Below are 16,377 nucleotides of genomic sequence, written 5' to 3'. Positions count from 1 at the left end.
TTTTTTGTATTCCAACTAAGAATTCTTCACTCACTTTTGGCCTTGTGCAGTGTGGAACAGCAGGTTAAACACAGAAAAACTGACATAATCAATTTGTTCTCAAGAACCCAGATTTGTTGGAGCAAAGGGGCTTACAGCTGAAGCACAGGATTGGGAGTCTGATGTGGATTCTATGCCACAAACTTCACAAGTGGCCTTGGGTGATCTCTGTGCCTCAGTTTTCCCACCTGTAAAAAGGGATGACACCTATTTCAGTTTTTGGAGAGTCTCTGATGTAAATCATTATCCGTTATTTGTGTGCAGGTTGGGTAATTCATAGGTTAAGGCCAGAAGGGTCCACTGTGATCATTTAGTCTGACGCACTGTATAACGCCGGCCATAGGACTTCCCTCAATTAATTCCTATTTGAACTAGAGCAGATCTTTTCAGAAAAATATCTAATCTTGATTTTAAAATTGCCAGTGATGGAGAATTCACCACAACTCTTGGTAATTTTTTCCCCAATGGTTAATTACCCTCACGGTTAAAATATTGTGCTTTAGTTCTAGTATGAATTTGTCTAGCCTTTGGATCTTGTTTGTTTGCTGGACTGAAGAGCCCTTTATCATCAAATTTTTGTTCCTCATAAAGGTACTTATAGTCTGTGACTAAGTCACCCCTTAACCGTCTCTTTGTAAACTAAATAGATTGAGCTCCTTCAGTCTCTCACTGTAAGGCAGGTTTTCCAATCCTTTAATTATTCTTGTGGCTCTTCTCTGAACCCTCTCCAGTCTGTCAATATCAATGTTGAACTGTTGATACCTGAACCGGACACACTATTGCAGTAGTGGTCGCCAAATACAGAGGTAATACAACCTTGCTACTCAAAAATCCTCGGTATATGCATTATGCTTAACTGCTCATCTGACCAGTTTGCATGTACACCTGCATTTTCTATGTAAGAACATAAGAATGGTCATCCTGAGTCAGACCAATGGTCCATTTAACCCAGTATCCTGTCTTCCCAAGAGTGGCCAATGCCAGGTGCTTCAAGGGGAATGAACAGAAAAGATAATAATTAAGTGATCTAACCCATGTTGACCATACCCAGCTTCTGGCAAACACAAGCTAAGGACACCATCCCTGCTCATCTTGGCTAATAGCCACTGATGGACCTATTCTCCACAAACTTATCTAATTCCTCTTTGAACCCTTGGCCTTCACAACATCCTCTAGCAAGGAGTTCCACAGGTTGACTGTGTGTTGTGTGGAGAAATACTTCCTTTTGTTTGTTTTAAACCTGCTGCCTATTAATTTCATTTGGTGACCCCTAGAGTTCTTGTGTTATGAGAAGGAGTAAATAACACTTCCTTATTTACTTTCTCCACACCAGTCATGATTTTATAGATCTCTATCATATCCCCCTTAGTCATCTCTTTTCCAAGCTGAAAAGTCTCAGTTTTTTTAATCTCTCCTCATATGGAAGCTGTTCCATATCCTTAATCATGTTTGTTTCCCTTGTCTGTACCTTTTCCAATTCTAATATATCTTTTTTGAGATGGGGTGACCAGATCTGCATGCAAAATTCAATATGTTGGCGTACCATAGATTTATATAGAGGCAATATGATATTTCCTGTCTTATTATCCATCCCTTTCCTAATGATTCTCAACATTCTGTTCACTTTTTTGACTGCCACAGAGTGGATGTTTTCAAAGAACTATCCACAATGACTCCAAGATCTCTTTCTTGAGTGGTAACAGTTAATTTAGACCCCATCATTTTATAAGTATAGTTGGGATTATGTTTTCCAATGTGCATTACTTTGCATTTATCCACATTGAATTTCATCTGGCATTTTGTTGCCCAGACACCCAGTTTTGTGAGATCCCTTTGTAACTCTTTGGAGTATGTTTTGGACTTAACTATCTTGAGTAGTTTTGTATCATCTGCAAATTTTGCCACTTCGCTGTTTACCCCTTTTTCCAGATCACTTATGAATATATTGAATAGGACTGGGCCCAGTACAGAACCCTGGGGGACACCACTATTTACCGTTCTCCATTCTGAAAACTGGCCATTTATTTCTATCCTTTGTTTCCTATCTTTTAACCAATTACTGATCCAGGAGAGGACCTTCCCTCTTATCCTACGACAGCTTACTTTGCTTAAGAGCCTTTGGTGAAGGACCTTGTCAAAGGCATTCTGAAAATCTACTGGATCACCCTTGTCCGCATGCTTGTTGACCCCCTCAAAGAATTCTATTGGATTGGGGAGGCATGATTTCCCTTTACAAAAAATATGTGAACTCTTCCCCAACAAATGCACATTTGTCAGATTTCTGAAGTTGTATAAGTTGGGCCCTGCTTTGAAAGTGTGTTGTTTAAAAATCTAAGTCTCTACAAAATTAATTATCTCCATATCTTATAAAAACTCCATAGATAATCCTTTCTAGTATTTTCTGCTATTTCTTATGATGCCCTGTTGAGAGCACTGATGATATCTACACATTTGAATATAGAAGGACATCTCCAGTGAGTGTAGAAAACTCATTTGTCTGGTAGTGCTGAATGAGGAGTTAGATATAAGATTGCTTTGACATATGCAGGTTCTAGCAGCAAAGAAAAGCAGGAAATCATAATAACCATAATGTACATCTGGGGTAAATCTAGAAGGCAAAGCTCCCACAGGACTTTGTCTTGGAACTTTATTAATGTTTCATCTACTTCTATAGAAGGGATTCAAAACACAGCAGTAACACTATTGTATGATGTATTGTTGGGCCCCATTAATGTAGAATCTTCCCTCCCATCCAAATGCAAGCTGAAGATTTGGTGCATGTGATAATAGTTTAATCCATTGTGTATGCCTGTGTGCTGTGGTTTGAGGTCCTAAAACTAGAAATATTGGGGTGAAATGTAAGTTGAAGATCCATATTAAGAAAAATTTCTTAATGGCGATATCTGTTAGGCTTCAGAATAGGCTCCGAAATAATTTGGTGGAAACCCTATAGAGGACAGAGCACAGGACTGGAACTCAGAAGACCTGTGTTTGTTTCCTGGCTTCACCACTAGCCAGCTGGATGACCTTGGGCAAGTCACATCACCTCTCTGTGCCTTAGTTTCCCCAACTGTAAAATGGGTATAGTGATACTGACCTCTTTTTAAAAAGGGCTTTGAGATCTGTGGATGAAAAGCACCATTAAAGAGCTAGTTATTTGCATTAAACTAGATTGGGTAGAGCCCTTGAGCATTGTGAAGAAGGGAAAAATCCCACAGTAGCAGGAGCAGTTGGATGGACTAAGTAATCTTAAATCAACATATTGCAAATAAAGACAAGTGCATCAGCAGTAGAGACTCATACTACCTTGGGCATTGGAAACTCGCAAGCCCCAGCACAGTAATATGCATCGAATGACTTGGGAGATATGATCCATTCATTCCAGCCAATGTCGGCAAAGTCCACTTTCATGTATCTTCTAGAGCAAATCCTGGGCTCGTTCCATTGTTTTCGTCTGGCTTTCTTCATGGTTTTCTCATCAAAATTTAGCATCTGAGATTTTGAGAGCACCTCTGTGTTTTCTTGCCCTTTCCTCCTCCGGTCCTTGCGTGAGGTTTTGGGTTTTAGGGACTTGTAGGCACTTTCCCATATGTCATGTTTGTTGTATTTGTTGTTGTTATATTCCACCTCCGGCAGCTCGTTGTTCTGGATAGAGCTGGAAAGAAATATGTCCCTCCTGACCCGAGTGTCTGTGGAAGCATTGAGGGATAGGCTGGGATCCCCATCGCTGGAAGGGAATGGGTCATATCGCTGTAGAGTCATGGCCACACTGTTGGGCTCTGATATGGCCAGGTCATTAGCATAAACCAGTATGTACGGTAAGTGATTGGTTTGCTGTTCGGGGAAGCCCTGGTATTTCTCTCCAGAGTCAAGCTCCACACAGAGGATGAGCTCACCATCCCGTTTAGATTCCTTTATGATGTGGGAGATGTCCTTCATCTGCCAAGCCCCCCGCCTGTGGAGGAACACCGTGACATTGCCTTTCACCAGCCCATAGGCAGAGTTCTGGAGAATGCTTCGGAAAAAGAGGCTGAGCCGTGGGATCTGAGGCAAATGGAGGAGGCGGCAGGATGAGTTCTTGGAGCGTTTGCAGAACACTTCCCGGTGCCGGGGACGCTTGTCCGAGTAAAAGTGGAATGTGGCGCTGAGGATCAACTCTGAGTCCTGCATGGACGTCAGATTGAAGCAGTACTGGGGCTTCTGGTCCAATAGCTCTGCAAGAGAGTGAAGAGAGACCAACAGATCAACACTCAGGGGACAATATATAATTAACCATGAACGCCAAGTGTCGCTAAATAGTTGGGCTTACAGACCCGATGCTCTTCTCATGTACCCCACTGTAGGCCAAGCGTGACTGGGCTCAATGGCGTCACACCAGCTTAAAACCAGGCTCAGTGAGAGGAGACTCTAAGCACCTAGAGATTCCAACAAGGTCAGTGCCCCAGTGTGCTAGGCTCTGTGTAAACACACAGGACTCCCTGCTCCCAAAGAGTTGATAGTCTAGGCAACCAAAAGGAAGATGATCATCCCTGCTATATAGATGGGGAACAGAGGCATAGGGCAATTAAGTGACTTGCCCAAGGTCACAGAGGGAGTGTGCGGCAAAGATGGGAACTGAATCCAGACCTTTTGTATTCTGGCTCACTGCCTTAACCAAAAGACCAGCCTTCCTCCCAGTTCCTTCTGCTCCTCCTCATTCCCAGGGCCACCCGGGGCGGGGGGGCAATTTGCCCCAGGCCCCGGGCCCCACAGGGGCCCCCACGAGAGTTTTTTGGGGGCCCTGGAGCGAGGTCCTTCACTCGCTCCAGGGGCCCTGGAAAACACTCGCGGAGCCTGGGCCCCCAGAGCTTCTTCCGCTCCGGGTCTTCGGCGGCAATTTGGTGGCGGGGGGTCCTTCCACTCCGGGACCCGCTGCCGAAGACCCCAGACCCCCTGAATCCTCTGGGCAGCCCTGCTCATACCCATTCCTTCCCTCCCTCGCTCTCTTTCCTATGTCCCTCCCCCAGGTCCTCTCCCCCATCCTGGGAGAAGGAACAGCCTCGACATCCAACAAGCCTAGAGCTCAGGAAGCCAGCACCCAGGATTTGCTTTCAGCGAACACACACACATGCAGGGGTCGTTCTGCTGCTGTGTCACCATCTTCCCACGGGCTGGGACAAAGCAGCCATGCCCCCCATGACAGTTACCCCTCCCTTTGTGCATTGTGCTGGAGCCAAGCAGGTTCCTCCCAGTCACCAGGGACTCTGATGCTAGCACTGAGAGCAGGGAGACAGTGTCTCCTGTGCTCATGATGCACCCTCTATGAGTGCCCAGCTAGCACGGAGAAGGAGGACCCAACCTGACTGATGGTTGTAGTGTGGCACAGTGCTGAGGTTCTCAAACTGGGGGGGCATACACCCCCAGTGGGTATGGAATGTATTCTGGGGGGGGGGATGCAAAAAGCATTATGAAAAAAATTTACTGCGCACATTCAGAGCTGGGCAGCTAGAGAGTAGTGGCTGCTGGCTGGGCACTCAGGTCTGAAGGCAATGCTACCGTCAGCAGCAGCAGAGAAGTCATGGTTCCAATGCCATACCAGAGCTGGGTGCCCAGCTAGCAGCCGACACTCTCCACTCTGCCTTAAAAGCTGAGCAGAGAGCGGTGGCTGCTGGCTGGCCAGCCAACGGGGGCACAAGCTACTACAGACACAAAGAAGAGGGGCATGATCAAATAAGTTTGAGAACCACTGGCATAGCGGACAGAGCAGTGGCCGGTGACCTGGGTTCTACTCCTAGCTCTGCCACTATCCTGCTGGGTGACCATTCACAAGTCACTTTATTTTTCTGTGCCTCAGTTTAACCAGTAAAATGAGTATAAGGATACTGCTCTGCTTTGCAAACTGCTTTGAGACCTATGGGTGAAGAGTACTAGGTAGAGCTCAGTATTAATGTAGTGGGGACAGGGCAGACTAACAGGATGGGGCACAAGGGAGGGGAAGTGCAAAGCAGAGACAGGATGGGGTGGCTGCTTCAGGATCTCCCATCCCTCCCTTTGACCTTCCTCATGCTCTGCTGCTCCCTCCCCCAGTCTGGTCTTGAGGACCTCTGGTTCCCACTGACTCCCCTCAGCCATCCCTGGCTTTGTCCCCACTGCTTCTGCTAGGTGAGAGGCTCCAGTCTCCTCGGATGCCCTTTCCCCTGCTCTGGGCACCCTGAGCAGGGAAGAAGAGACTATTTGTCTCTGGCGAGGAAAATCTCACGGAGCTCTGAGACTGAGGCAATAGAGAAGCTTCTAACTGGAGATGGGCCATAATCAGCCCCTGTGAGATTTGGGGATATTTAGATTGGGAGCCAGTTCCAAGCTTTGGGGCTTGCCCATGGCAACTCGCTGGGTAGTTCATAGGCCACGTGTACCTTAGAGGATCACCAGTTATGTGGCATTAAAGAGGAGCCACCAGAGTCAAGCCAACAGGGAGGGAGGGTTTGTGGCTGCTGGGAAGTGGGGCTAGTGGGGATTTTTGCCCTTTGTGAGTTCTAGCAGCTCTGCCTCCCCTTTCCAGGCAACTTGTCTGCCTGTCTGCTTCCCCCTCACCCCAGTGTCAGTTCCCAACAGGAACCAAGCAGAGCCCACCTCAGGAGGAATGCGTGTAGAGCTCAGTGGGGGCAGGGCTGTGGCGGCCACAACAGGTGAGGCAGCAGCACAAGGCTTCCAGCTTCATTGCGGGAGAGGCCTGCCTGTATTCCAGCTTCTTTGCAGAGGAGGGCCAAGGCAGCGAGAGGGAGTCAGAGGTGAGAGATGCAAGGGGGAAAGAGGTCAATGACAACAGATCAGAGGTGTGTAACCCTAGAACACTCAGTCCTAGGGGTATAAGGATGTGGAGGTTCTAACCTCCCCACTCTTCCCATGCTCCCACTTCTGCAGAGAAAGTAATCTACTGATCCAGAGCATAAGACTGGGAATCAGGAGATATGGGTTCTACTCCGACACAGGGTTCAGGAGGGTTTGTACTCAACGTGGCTAAGCCGTGCTTCCCCAGCCACACTATTTATACAGCTGCTAGCTCTCATTGGGCTACCGCGAGTATGTGTATGTGGGCTGGGGAATAGCACTCCTAACTGGTATTGTAGACGTAGTCACTTATATTCCTTGCCTCAGCTTCCCTATCTCTGTAATAGACAGGAGTGCTTACCTACTTCCCAGGACTTAATACTCAGCTCTTATATAGCTCTTCTCGTTCACTGATCAGAAGGCACTTTACACAAGTGATTGGTAAAACTACTCCTGTTTGACAGAGGGGAGAATAGAGGCAGAGAGAAGGGAAGTGAGTTGGTCACAGTCACACAGTAGCTCAAGAGCTGAGACTAGTAGCCAGGTTGTAGTCACAGTCCAGTTCCCTATCTGCTAGACTCTGCTGCAAATGTTTACAAAATGCTTTGCTAGCCATTGGTGCAGGCACACACACAACTTCAGGGCAATATAGTCTCATATCCCTTCTCCCCATCACCCCCTTTTCCCGCCCCCCAACTACTAGGGATAGGGACATGAAATCAGAGCTCTTCTAATTCTTCCCCACCAGAACCTAATTCATAATCACAGCAAACAAGCACACAACTGATGCTGAAGAGATGCTGGACGTCCTTCTGCAGTGGCCAAGTAGTAGCAAGAGAGCCAGATGAAATGGATTTGGGAGGTAAAGGCCCCTCAACAGCTTTAGCTAATGTGAAATGAAGCTGCTAGACTTTTAAGCAGGCCAGGCTGATCACAGGGCTGGTTGCCAGTTCATTTCCTATGGAAGCTACCTGGGACCCAGTTATTTTCTGAGGCCACCTTTCCCCTTCTGCCCACTCCAGCAGTTGTGATCAGTGGGGAACATCAGCTGCTGATTCGCAGGGGAACTCACTATCCGGGGGTAAGGTGCCATCAGCCACCAGCACACAGTGTAGTGCTTTTGTCTGCTTTACACGTGCAAGGTTCTGGATTTGAGTCCCAGTAGGACCAGTTGTTCCAAAGAGCCACCAGTTGCAGTACAGAATGGAAAAGACACCTTCATCCAGGCCTTCTTGTAAGTATGCAAATCAACTGGTAATTAATATGACTATTTCCAGGGAATAATCAGACAGGAGATTAAAGAAGATGCAGTGCAGAATATGGGAGGGTGTGGAATATTGCTCTCTGTTTTGGGAAGGCAATTGACAACAGAAAACACATTTGAGGTTCCCAGGGTACTTTAGATAGGAACTAAGACTAATATTCCTATAAGTCAGGTTAGCATGTTTCCCTATTTTACAAATATATTCTCTCATTTCTATTTCTCTATTTAAGACCAATGTTTTCAAACTTGGCTCTTTGATTTTCAGAGGTGCTGAGTACCCACAGCTCCTGTTGTCTTCACCTGGGGCAGTGGGAACTCATCATGTCTGTAAATGAGTTTACTTATACATTTAGGAACCTAAAATAGATGTAAATCCCTAACCTCTGAAGATTTTCACCTATAAAGCTTGTCTGAGGTCACCCAGCAAACCTATGGCAGAGTGGGACTTCTAATCCTATACTTTAACCAGTAGACCATGCTTCCTCCCTCGTATGCTGCATTTGGGGGTCTAGTTTAATGCAAAGGGGGAAATCTACTTTGCTTTTGCGTATAGGTCCAAATTCTGGTCTTACTGTAGTCAGTTGCAAGTCTCCTATTGCACAGGATTTGATCCTTAGAATTCAAACCTGACTCTTAAACTCTAAGCATTTCATTCTGCATGCAAAATACCTGTGTAATTAGCTCTTGTACAGTGTGCCGTTGTTCCATGGAGCAAGTAGCTATTCATACTATCCCCTGAATTGTCCCATAAGGTACAGATTATTCAAGTTTTAGAGGGCTGTTTAGAAACGGCACCAGAATCAGCAGACAGTGCCCTCGATCTGTTATATATCAAAACGAAATCTTGGTGTTTTTATTTTTGTGACACAGGCGTAATGGCATTCCAGGCTCAGAAGAGTGGTCGCTTCCATTCTAATTTATCCATAGCCCTAGGTGTAAAGCGTTTACTTGTCCAGAGCTGCACAGATCTGAAAGATGTAAACACTGCAGGGAAAGTCTGTCCTTGGATCCCGCATAGGGTTCCCACTGAAGACAATGGAAACCAAGGACACAGCTGACAACAGAATGTAACGCGCCAAGGAGAGCAAGAATTAGGACGATCTAGGCAGTATAAATAAAAGTAGCAGGATGAAAGCAAGCACAGGAAAGCTTTGGCTGGTTGTTAATCATTAGATCTGTTAGGCTGTGGAATAACCTCAAGCAGTCCAGCTTCCACTCTGTCCTCCTGGGAGACATTTAAGACTGGGCATTATGCTGGAATGTCTTGTAGGGTATAATGCCATATGTCTTGGGGTAGGGCTGATGGACTAAACTCCCTAATCAGTTTATTTCCATCCGATGTCTCTGGCACTATGTAGAGCAAAATGAATACTTCTACCTGCTAAACCCAACTTTTTACTTGCTCCTAGAACACATGGCGTTCCCTAAAATGCCATCATTAGCCTTACAATAGTCTGTGAAGTGGTGGTTCATTGTCACCCTTATCATATTGACATCTGCCTTGACATCAGTTGGTCTGGCTGAAAAACAGGCCTTCAATTGTTGATATTGTTGATGTTAGCTAGCCGAAGCATCTCCATTGCTCTTCACACTTCAATATAGGCATCTAATCAGCAGTAGCATCTGGATGCCCAAACCAATCTCAGAGCCCCATTGTGCTGGGTGTAGTGCACACAGAGTAAGAGACAGTCTCTGCCCCAAAGAACTTACAGTTGAAAGAGACCAGGGAAGAATTATTAGCCCTATTGTATAGAAGAGGGGTGGAGACATGGAGAAGCTAAATGACTTGCTTAAGGTTACACAGGAAATCTGTGGCAGAGCCAGGAACTGAACCTGGACCTCCCAAGTTTCAGCCCACTGCCTTAAAGAAGTCCAAAGGCTACAGTGCTTCAAGCAGAGATGGCCGGAAAAGGGAATTTCCATTTAGCTGGAAATTCCACAATGGTGACACTTCATTCCAAGGCAGAACAAGACACTGACATTGTGGAATTTCCATTGAAATGGGACAATCCAATGAACGGGACAATCCACTTTGGTGTTGGTTTACCAGGTGACATACCTGCAGCCAGCCAGCCTGCCTGCCCCGTCCATCTGCCAGGCTGGAAATGAGGCTGGCTGTTTTCTCTTGAACCTGTTGACAGAATTGACACAGTCCCACAGAACATTTCAATTCAGTCTGTGCCCCTAAGAATCTGTCAAAATGCCACCTGGTCTGTAACAGTAGCTCCTGACAGGCCTGACGAACTCACTACACCCAACACATTGCTTTTATAGTATTTATCCAAAGAAAGTCAAGTGAGGTATCTAGTAAAAGCTTGTGTCCTATTGAGCCTCATAATTGCTGAGAGATGTATGTACTGACGCTATTTAAGGAGTCATGTATATAGTCTGGAAAGTAGGTTTTAAAGTCTGAGTCAAAAGCGGGGTTGATGAGCAGGTTTTGACCAGACAAAGGATATATATTCACTCCCCTGCCTTGGTTCACATGTAAAGTAAATAAGCATTGTAAGTCAACACAACAGAAGTCTATTTGCATACAATGTCAACATGAAGATGTGAAGGCAACATGGAAACAGCTCACCAGGGAATTACCATGGGGTCATCTTGACTCTGGGGACAAAACAATGACTTTGGGGAATGTAAAGGGAAGGCAAAAAGACACCCCTTCATCCTTCGCTGAGAAAGCAAGGCCAGTGCTTTCTGCATTTGCGAAAGAGGGACCCCAGCCATGTTGGTTGGAGACACTGGGAGATTGCTTTCCGTGAGATAAACTACTTTAGACAAAGGTTTAGCCTGTTCCAGTTAAGTTTAGATTCTAGGGAGCATATTATACTTTTTGTTTGATATGTAACCATTCCTCTTTCCACCACTGTGCTCATTCACTTTCTCTTAAACCTTAGCTTTTGATAATAAACGTACAATTACCTGTAAATAGAGCTCAGTGCTGTGATTTGATATTGGAGCTGATCCTCAGTTGAACCAGACAAGCTGGGGACAGCTTAGCTGGTAATTTCTGAGAGTGTCCCATGGTTAAGGGTGGGAGACTTCAGGGGAATGATCCAAGAGGACTAAGCAGTTGGGGTGCACCTACCCTTAACCTGCAAAGCAAAGTAAGGGCTGCCAGAGCCCTGGGAAGATTGTTTGGGTGGCTAACAGACTGATGCTGTAAGGGAGCTGACACCCAGGAGAGCATCAGCAAATCTCTCTCCTAAAGGAGGGGAGGCAGGGGTGTTTACAAGGTGACTCATACTCCTGGGCACCCCGAGAAAGTGTCCCACTGTTGAATCAGCATTTTCCAACAGAACAGTTTTCCCACTGGAAAATTTTCAGCCAGCTCTAGTCTCAAGGCTTAAGTCTAATCACACAATCACAAGGGGGAGTCTAGTAACGGGCAGCCCTCCAAAGGGTCAGTGTTCAGGTTTGATTTGGGTAGCCCCAGCGTATCCAAGCCTCTGGAGACTGGGAAAGTGGGGCTGGACATCTCAACAAGCTTTCCCATACCGCCAACCGTGAGCAGAAACAGAAACAGACTCTTAGCACTTCCATGTCCTGCTGGACACCAGGCATGGTCACTGCTCCACTCAGGAAAGCATGGAAAATAAGTGTCTCTCCGTGATTACTCGGAGCCATTGCTTTAGCAATATAGAGGTCCATGGTCCAGATGAAGGAGCCTGGCTGTTCAGCAGACAGTCCACTAGGGGGCTCCAAAGCAGTTGCATGACTTCAGACTAGAGCCAGGCTGCATTTTGCGGAGGATTTCAACATTTCAAAATTTGGTTTCATTCCAATTCAGAACAAAAAATCAAAAATGTTGATGTTCTCCACAAAATGGAATGGGACCCTGGAAAAGCCAGGTGGGCAAACTGGCAGGAGATCAAGTTGCCTATGCAGCCTTTATTAGGCTCTCTTGTGCTTGTGCATTATGATGCAGTCTTTAAGTAGATGATTGCATTGCTTTTCCCGCATCTGCATGACCCCCCTCTCATTCAGTGCTTAAGATGGAGGTACTCAGGGAATGAGTCGGGGTTGTGTAGCAAAGGAGGCTGGTGTCTGTTGGATCACTGCTTTGTTTGTTCACAAAGTTGGGAAGCGTGTAGTAATGCGACATGAACAGAAAGGATGCTCTTGTGGTTCAGACACACTTGAATACCGCCCAGGAGAACTGAATTCTGTCTGCCGCAAAAGTGTAGGTGATTCTCAGCGAGTCACAGGAGGTCATAAATTGTGCGTCCGGCTTTCTGGATGCCCAGTGTGAAACATCTGGGGCCAGATTTGCAGAACTGCTGAGTACTCATGACTGCAACTGAAGCAGATTGGCACTGTGCTTTGAACATATGGAGTTCTGAGTGCCTGGAAACAAAAATCAAGCCTGGGGAGTCTCAGATTGGGAGCCTGAAGTCAGCAGATACTTTTGCCAATTTGGGCCTCAATATGTTTGCCTCACATCCCTATTTGCAAAATAGGGTTGGTACCTCCCTATTGTCCAACACCCCGGTGAGGTAACACCATTACTCTTTGTGCAGCACTCTTATTACAGCAAGGAGCGCTACGGATGAGCCCAAGAGGACGTTAACTTGGTATTCAATACAAAGTTTAGATGGTGTGTAGCAAATAGGGCACAGGACTACATTTGAATGAGGAAGATGAGACATATTGAATCACTACTCAGTCAGTGAGCACCATCCATGCTATGCACTGAATGAGGCAGGGATCCTGTGGAGGAAAACATTAGTATGTGATCTTGCCATTAAAGACAGTCTCATAATGCATATGTACGGGGGGACAAATTAAGATTGCATGGGCAACCTTAATTCTGGCATTTCTTAACTTCAGAGTGCTTCAGAGTGCTTGATCCAACTGTCTTTTAATATGTAATATGTAATATGTAATATGATGTACCCTAAATCTAAAGCTATCACTGGAAGAGGGAAATTAACAGATTTTATAGCTGCCACATTGTTTTGCCTATCACAATAAAGGATTGCCACAGGTGTTATCTGTGCAGAAATGTCATGTGTGTTGCTAAAAGAAAGTGATGCTTCCCTGCCCTCCAAATTCCACCTCACCCAAGAACTCTAGAATATCATGAAGGAACGGAAGGAAAAATCAGATCATTTCTCCCATACTGGTCTTGGAAAATAGTGATCCATATTTTGTAAATTACCAGGGACAATAATGAGAAAAGAATGTTATTTCCTTAATAATTTGGCCACAAGGGGCCTAATGGAGGGGCATTCCTCTTTCAGGCTGCTGAAGAAAGAAAGGAGAAAAGAATACACTAGGTTGGGAGTCAGAACTCTGGTTTCCAACCTGGCTTTGCAGTTTACTCACTGTGTGAGTTTGGGCAAGTTACTTCCAATGCTCTGTGCCTCAGTTGGACTATCAATAAGATGGATATCAAAATACCCGCCTTTGTGAAGTTATGTTGATCTGTGGACTGTGGGTAAGAAATGCTGCTACTTAAATGCTAAGTACTATTGCATTTCAATAAATGGCATGTGTGTATGTTTTAAAATAAACTCAGCCACCCAAATCTATTCAAGTTACCTTTAAGATTAACCAGAGTATGAGTAAGATTACATCATAGGAAAGAAGGAGCTGGCTTACCAGATCAGACCAGTGGTCCAGGACCCTGTCTCAGGCAGTAGCCAGTATTAACTGCTTCACTAGAAAGCAGGGCCGGCTTTAGCAAGTGTGGGGCAATTTCGACAGTTTTGTGCCCCCCCAGCAGGGATGAAAAAAAAAACCACTTAAAAAAAAAACATGTGGCACTTGTACTCACTGGCGCGGCGCTCTCGGGTGGGTGAGTCTTTTCCTTTCACTTGGTCTTGGGTCTTGCACCTGCCGCCGCCTGCCGAACGAAGAGTGAGTGGAGTGACCCCCCCCCCAACCAGTCCCGCCGACCTGCCCTAGCCACTGCTAAAAAAAAAAAAAAAGCCTCTAGCCAGGGGGAAGGGATTCAGCCACTTGCCCCCCCCCCCCACCCCCCCCCACCTGCCGCGGGGGCCCCTGGGCGGCCCGCCCGGTTGGGGAATTGGGGTTTGGCCCAAAGCCCTGCTAGAAAGTGCAAGAAATGCTGTAGTAGGATGATAGGGAATCATCTGCCATTGGGGAAGTTTCTTCCTAGCCCCCATCAGTAAGTGGTTGGCTAATGCTCTGATACAGGAGGGTTTATCTCCCTTCCAAATGTCTGGGATTTTTAATAAAACTCTAGATGTGCACATTAACCTTACATGCATTCAATTGAGCATCAACTCCATGCAAAAAATGTTGTCCGTTTTAAACTACATTTTACATAACTTACTTTTCAGCATTGTAAGTATAACGTGCATTGTTTCAGCAATGACTTACTAATAACGGCTTACTATAAAATATTCCATACTGCGTTGCACTTCACAGAATGCAAGTGTTTTTAAAAATGTAAGCAATCCTCACACCAATTCAAGCTTTTAATGTGTTTATCTAAAACATCCTGAATATACTAAAATAAAAAGCCTCTTCTGAAGTCAGAAAATATGATACATGTATTGGAATTCCAAAAGGGAGGATTTTTTTTTAAATTTTGCTACTCTTTCCTAATTAGTCTAAACAATATCTTAACCCTGTGCTGAAAAGGGTTTCCCAAAGATGCCACTGGCCCAGGCACTAATGCCAATGCTGTAATTTTTTTTAACAAAGTGCCAAATAAGCCTCAGTCTAAATATTGAACATGGCTTTTCTTCAGTTAAGTGAGGGACAGTTTCCTAGGTGGATTTAACAAACGCATTTCAGAATAAAGTGTTTGGGATGCAGCAGGTCTCCCGAGTCCCACTGATGTAAGGCAGCAAAGGACGACAGATTCCCCCACCCACTCTATTCTTTTTAGAGCTAATACTAGGTACCATAATCCATGGAGAGAGTGAGAAGTTTTAGAAGGTCCCATAGGTGGCGCTGTTTCTAAGAGGCTTCTGGGATTCTTTGAAAGACTTGGAAGCAAAAAAAAAATCGATGAAGTTTGCACAGTTGTCATCGTACTTGGGGACTATTTAATTATCTTAGGAGCGAGGAGACCTGTCTGAACTAGTGGGAGGCCCTTTGGGAAATGGCTTCTCCTGGCTGATAGCTTTCTGCCACGCCAAGGGCTGCTTTTAAAAAGGCGGACAGTAGTTTTTCGGTAAACAAATGCGTCCTCTGTCGGCTTCTGGGCACGCGTGGAGACTGGACGTGGCTCCCAGAGCAAAGGGACCGGGCGGCGTAGGTGTTAGCAGGGAAGCATCCAGCATTGCCCATCTAAGCAAGGGAACCTTCCCCCTCCGCCACCGACACTCCGCCCAGCTAGGGCCGGGTTCGCAGGAGTCCGCCTGCAGCGAGCCTGCACCAGAGGAGGAAGCCCTGCCCACGACCCCGGAGCCCCCCACCCCGCAGTGCCTCTGACCCCCCGGGCGCGCGGAGCTCCGCGAGCGCTTACCCAGCCTGGCTTTGAAGCTGCGCACCGTGTTGCCGTCCCCAGGCCGGCTGCCTTCCCGGCTGTACTTCTCGTAGAGCTTAAGCATGTGGACAGCTACCGCGTCCTGCGCGAGGCTGCCCAGCGCCGGGGAAGGCGACGAGCCCCCCGGGGGGTCCCTGCTGGGGGAGGCGATGGCCAGGGCAGCCGCGGGGGGCCTGGGCTTGCGGCTGGCACCTTCCTCCTCCGCGGGGAGCGTGTGGCAGCCCCCCTGCCCCAGCGCCCAGAGCAGCAGCCAGCACGCCAGGCGGCCGGCCATCGGGGGGATCCTGCTGCACCGGGACCCGCGGGGAGCTGCGGAGCCGCGCGCCGGCCGGCCGGCTCGGGGATGCTGCAGCCTGGCTAGCGGCGCCCGCTGGCTGGGGCTCCAGGTTCCCCCTGCTGCAGCCGCTCTCCTGGTGCCCCGGGATGCGGGCTGAGCTGGGGAGGTGGGAGCGACCCCTCCGCGCTGCTGATGCCGAGCCCGCTCGGCCAATCCCCTGGCCCGCGAGGTGAGCAGCGCTGGCACCGGGGCTGGGGGAGGTCGGGCTGGGCTGGGGGCACGGGGGGAGGGACACACACACCCGACCATGCGCGGCTCTGAAATTGACTCGCCGGGGGGCGAGGGTTTCCGGGGGCTGGGAAAGTTTGCAGGGAGCGCTACGGTTAGTTCCCTCTGCTTCCAATACAGCGTCTGCATTAATTCGAGATCAGCCACTGATGGGAGACACATGTCACAGCCGCGGCTGGGGCCCCAACCTGAACAGGGGAGCACCTTGGGTTCCGTAAAACCAGGGCAAGGATT

General features: G+C 47.3%; 1 protein-coding gene across 2 annotated transcripts in view; it reads right to left on the bottom strand.

Moving 5' to 3' along the window:
- GDF10 (growth differentiation factor 10) overlaps positions 1-15,852 on the bottom strand; it is a 29,004-nt gene extending 13,152 nt beyond the window's left edge. Inside the window, exons 1-2 of one of the 2 annotated variants that reach the window (XM_039481456.1) lie at positions 15,558-15,852; positions 3,346-4,253 (exon numbers count right to left, since the gene is read on the bottom strand). In XM_039481456.1, the coding sequence (XP_039337390.1) occupies positions 3,346-4,253; positions 15,558-15,852 (1,203 nt within the window). Of the gene's footprint in view, positions 1-3,345; positions 4,254-8,779; positions 8,863-15,557 lie in introns of those variants that run through there. The other variant, XM_039481457.1, reaches the window with a different exon arrangement.
- Positions 15,853-16,377: the final 525 nt, after the last annotated feature.

This window comes from Mauremys reevesii, linkage group 7, assembly GCF_016161935.1.
Source record: "Mauremys reevesii isolate NIE-2019 linkage group 7, ASM1616193v1, whole genome shotgun sequence".
NCBI lineage: Eukaryota > Metazoa > Chordata > Testudines > Geoemydidae > Mauremys > Mauremys reevesii.
The sequence above is the reverse complement of the archived record's forward strand: the minus strand, read 5'-3'. Positions and strand labels throughout refer to the sequence as shown.